Below are 3,665 nucleotides of genomic sequence, written 5' to 3'. Positions count from 1 at the left end.
TATTTTGACCATTTTTACTGATCAAGTACGTACTTTTAAAAAAAAGCATGAATTGCCAAAAACAGTCAATTTTGAATTTTCAAAAATTCGCCAAAAATCGAAAAATGAACTTGGGCAGCTGAAAATTAGGTTTTGGGTGTTTTAGACTATGCTCTTTTCAAAAATCGCGGTCCCCTTCAAATCGGAGGCGGACACCTCGACAGGTTCCCTTGTAAGCATGTTTTGAATATTTTTGAAGAGAAATTCAGATAGTTCCGTCGGAACATTTTCTGAGCTCTTTTGAAAAATTTTGTGTCTAAAATTATTGTGTCATGATTTTCGAAATTTTTGTAAAACGTGCCATGCAACCTGTCAAAGTATAAATAGAAATTTCGTGAGAAATTCAAAAGTATATAATATATAATAACTAATGAACCTACTCCATGAACAAAAATTAAAAATTTCAGTAAGAAAATGCTATGATATCATGGTGGAATCCGCCCCTGATAAAAAATACCTACCACTTCACCAGATGGTATGAGACAAACTATGAAACAGTTAATGAGCCAAAAATTTGGGGGCTGACAAATCTACCAGACTCCAGAGTCAAGTTAGATTATCAAACTTATTTGAGAGATCTGTCCGCCCCAAATTTTTGGCTCATTAACTGTTTCATAGTTTGTCTCATACCATCTGGTGAAGTGGTAGGTATTTTTTATCAGGGGCGGATTCCACCATGATATCATAGCATTTTCGCGTATTTTGACATCGCACGCACGATGTGACACTCGACCAATCAGATGCGCCGTTCAGAGGACCGATTCAAATAATAATGTTTTTTTGCCTTATCAATACTTTCTGTACTTTCTGGACTCGGGAAAATTTTGATATCAACACCCAAATATTACATTTACGGCGAATCGGCGAATTAATTAAATGATTAATAAACTTACAACTTTTTATTCTCAATTCTCTCGTATTTCTGTCATTTGATGAATTGATGATGATAATGTAATAGCATCTTCGCTCTTCACAAGTTCGCAACAATCAGACAATTCAAATCATAATAGCAACTTCGAAATTGTGTTTATTCAATAATCAACATCGCTAACAATGGTATGCATTACACATTAATTACATGGTAACCTTATATCTAAATATATAATGGTTTTCTGTATTCGGATAACATAATAATCAACATCGCTAACAATGGTACGAATTACACATTAATTACGTGGTAACCTTATATCTAAATATATAATGGTTTGGTTTTCTATATTTGGATAATATAAACTTAAAACTTAGGTTTAAAAGCGTAGCAAAAAAATGCAATAAACTTAAGTTGCCGGCAACCCCATGTTCTCCTGCACACAAAACGCCAAACAGTGGGGTGCTTTTTTTTTTCTCGAAGTACGTAAATAATCGTGTTGAGATTGGGTAGCAAAATTGACGTTTTCCTTTAACTCGATTTTTTTCGGAGGCCTCCCTTTAACGATAGGAGCATTTCCACCTAGTGTTCGCAATCGACGACATTTCGAAGTAGGTTGTACACTGATAGTCGATCCTCGCAATCTTGGCTTAATTTTTCCATCTTTGCCAAAGGTGCACAGGGCATGCGATAATGATGATGAAGTTTTCAAATGCGAAAAATTGTTGAAAAATTGCTTACATGCTGTTGCGCCTTCTTCACTTTTACTGAACTGAGTTAAAGTGTTGCAAAATTTCTTCAATTGTACATCGAAAGTTGGCATAAAAAGCTCATCATCGGCGTCATCATCATCATCATCAATGTTGATTGCAGTAGCTGTAGTTGAAGGTGTAGCAGTAGTGATGTTAGTAATATCACGTAATGTGGGAACTGCAAGTATTGGCGCGGAGGTAGTACTAACACTGCAATCAATATCCATTTGTTCTTCTGTATCTGTACTTCGTTTTTCGCCAACCACTGGGAGAACTTCAACTTGTTGTTGATTATCTGATGGTAAGTCAGACAGCTTTGCATAGAAGTTTGATGGAACAGTCTTCCCTGTTGCAAGCTCGTGTATAAATCGCCGTTGATCTTCATCTCCAACAAAGAAATTCATAGTATTCGATTTTTTTTCAACCAAAACTGCAGCTTGATGTTTACAAGGGCCGCCAGTATTTCCAACAAAGCACGTACACATCTCCAACTCAAGATTTACGACATATTCAGTATTTTTTGTCAAATTTTTCACTTTGAACACTGCATCATTATCTTGACTACCATGGATTTCGAAACTTTCTGCTTTCTTGTTTAAAACATCCAAGGAATAACGAGCTTGTAAATGAGTCTGAATATTTCTTCCAGCTGCAAAATTCAACAATTTTCTTTCATAATAAGGATCAATTTTTGTTACAAGGAAGTCGATCAGTTGAATAATATTGTAAGCACGTGTTCGGTGAAATATTTTGTCCTTTAGAACTCGCATGGTAGCTTCAGCGTAGTTGTTGGTATTATTCTGGCGAGTCAGTAAAGTATTTCGAAAACATAACGCCCAATCTGCTTTCTGAGCCCATAACTCCATGTAATAGTTCAGAACTTTTGGGTATTTCTGAGTTACCTTGTGATCAATAATAAATTTATACTGAGCATTCAAATCAGCTTCTGTCTTGGAGTACAATAACTTCTTAAACATGTTGAATAAATTATTTTTATCGGATTTCTCAACATGGTTTTCTGCTTTCCATAAGTACCGCCAAACCGCTTGGAGTATATGAAAAATACATAATAGCAGAATCGCTCCTGGGAAGACAGATCTCAGAGCGGATCGTTCAGCGGCTGAATTATCTGTCAAGATCATTGCTGGTGTTTTTTTACCATAAAATACTTCATCAGGAGACATTAATTTCAACAGTAATCGTAGTCCTTTGGCAATGGAGTCCGCTTTTTCGGTAGTAGTAATCACAAGGCCTAGAGGTAAGGCACCCATATACGAATGCGTCATCAAAATAAACACGCGATGCTGTAGAGAATCAAACCCACCAGTCGAATCCATAAATACAATCTCTGACGAATGATTGATCTTTCGATGCACACGTTTCATGAATGGGGTCATCACCTCAACAATTGGTTTCCCATCATCACCGATTTCATATATGAGAGAATCATTATTATCAGTTTTTATTTTTGATAATTTCTGTAGCATGACCTCCGTCGCATCCTGGCTGAATTCTCCATATAATTTTCCACGAATGTCATGAAACAGCCTATTGAAGGAAGATAACGAATTAAAATATTGAATAATAATTTAATTTCATCAACATTTTAAATCATACTCGTACGTACTTGTAGCACCAATTAAGGTCAGGACAGAGCGAGCGATCGGTAGCTTTCACATAGTAATCCTCTCCATACAGATTTTGGAGGTCCATCTGGTGAGATTCAAGGGCCGAATATGGCGAATGGCCATTTTCGAATAATGCGAGGAATTTGTTTTTTGTTTCAGTGGAAACATCTTTACATTTGAGTGCATCGGCACTATCCAAAGCGTGATTGTGTTGATTGAAGAGTTTTATTATGGTCGGATAGGAAGGTAAATGCGGATCCTTGGCTCTGTAACATAGTTACGATCATCAAAGTTGCGTGTATTTTAAAATAAGTATTTAAATTTAATAGGTATTCGTTATTGATATGGACTATGGAGAATACTCACCGACATCGTTTT

General features: G+C 36.1%; 1 protein-coding gene across 1 annotated transcript; it reads right to left on the bottom strand.

Annotated features, from left to right (window-relative positions):
• Positions 1 to 1,065: 1,065 nt before the first annotated feature.
• On the bottom strand, positions 1,066 to 3,201 carry LOC135839111 (uncharacterized). Its single transcript, XM_065354989.1, has one exon. It carries the CDS (start codon positions 3,144 to 3,146, stop codon positions 1,317 to 1,319), a length of 1,830 nt encoding a protein of 609 aa, XP_065211061.1. The 5' UTR covers positions 3,147 to 3,201; the 3' UTR covers positions 1,066 to 1,316.
• Between the last annotated feature and the right edge of the window lie 464 nt (positions 3,202 to 3,665).

The sequence above is a fragment of the Planococcus citri genome, chromosome 1 (genome assembly GCF_950023065.1).
Source record: "Planococcus citri chromosome 1, ihPlaCitr1.1, whole genome shotgun sequence".
In the NCBI taxonomy this organism is placed as follows: Eukaryota; Metazoa; Arthropoda; class Insecta; order Hemiptera; family Pseudococcidae; genus Planococcus; species Planococcus citri.
This window is presented reverse-complemented; position numbering and strand designations above follow the sequence as displayed.

Coding starts and splice junctions, on each gene's coding strand:
- LOC135839111 (XM_065354989.1), bottom strand. CDS start 3,146: ATGCTACAGAAATTATCAAAAATAAAAACTGATAATAATGATTCTCTC.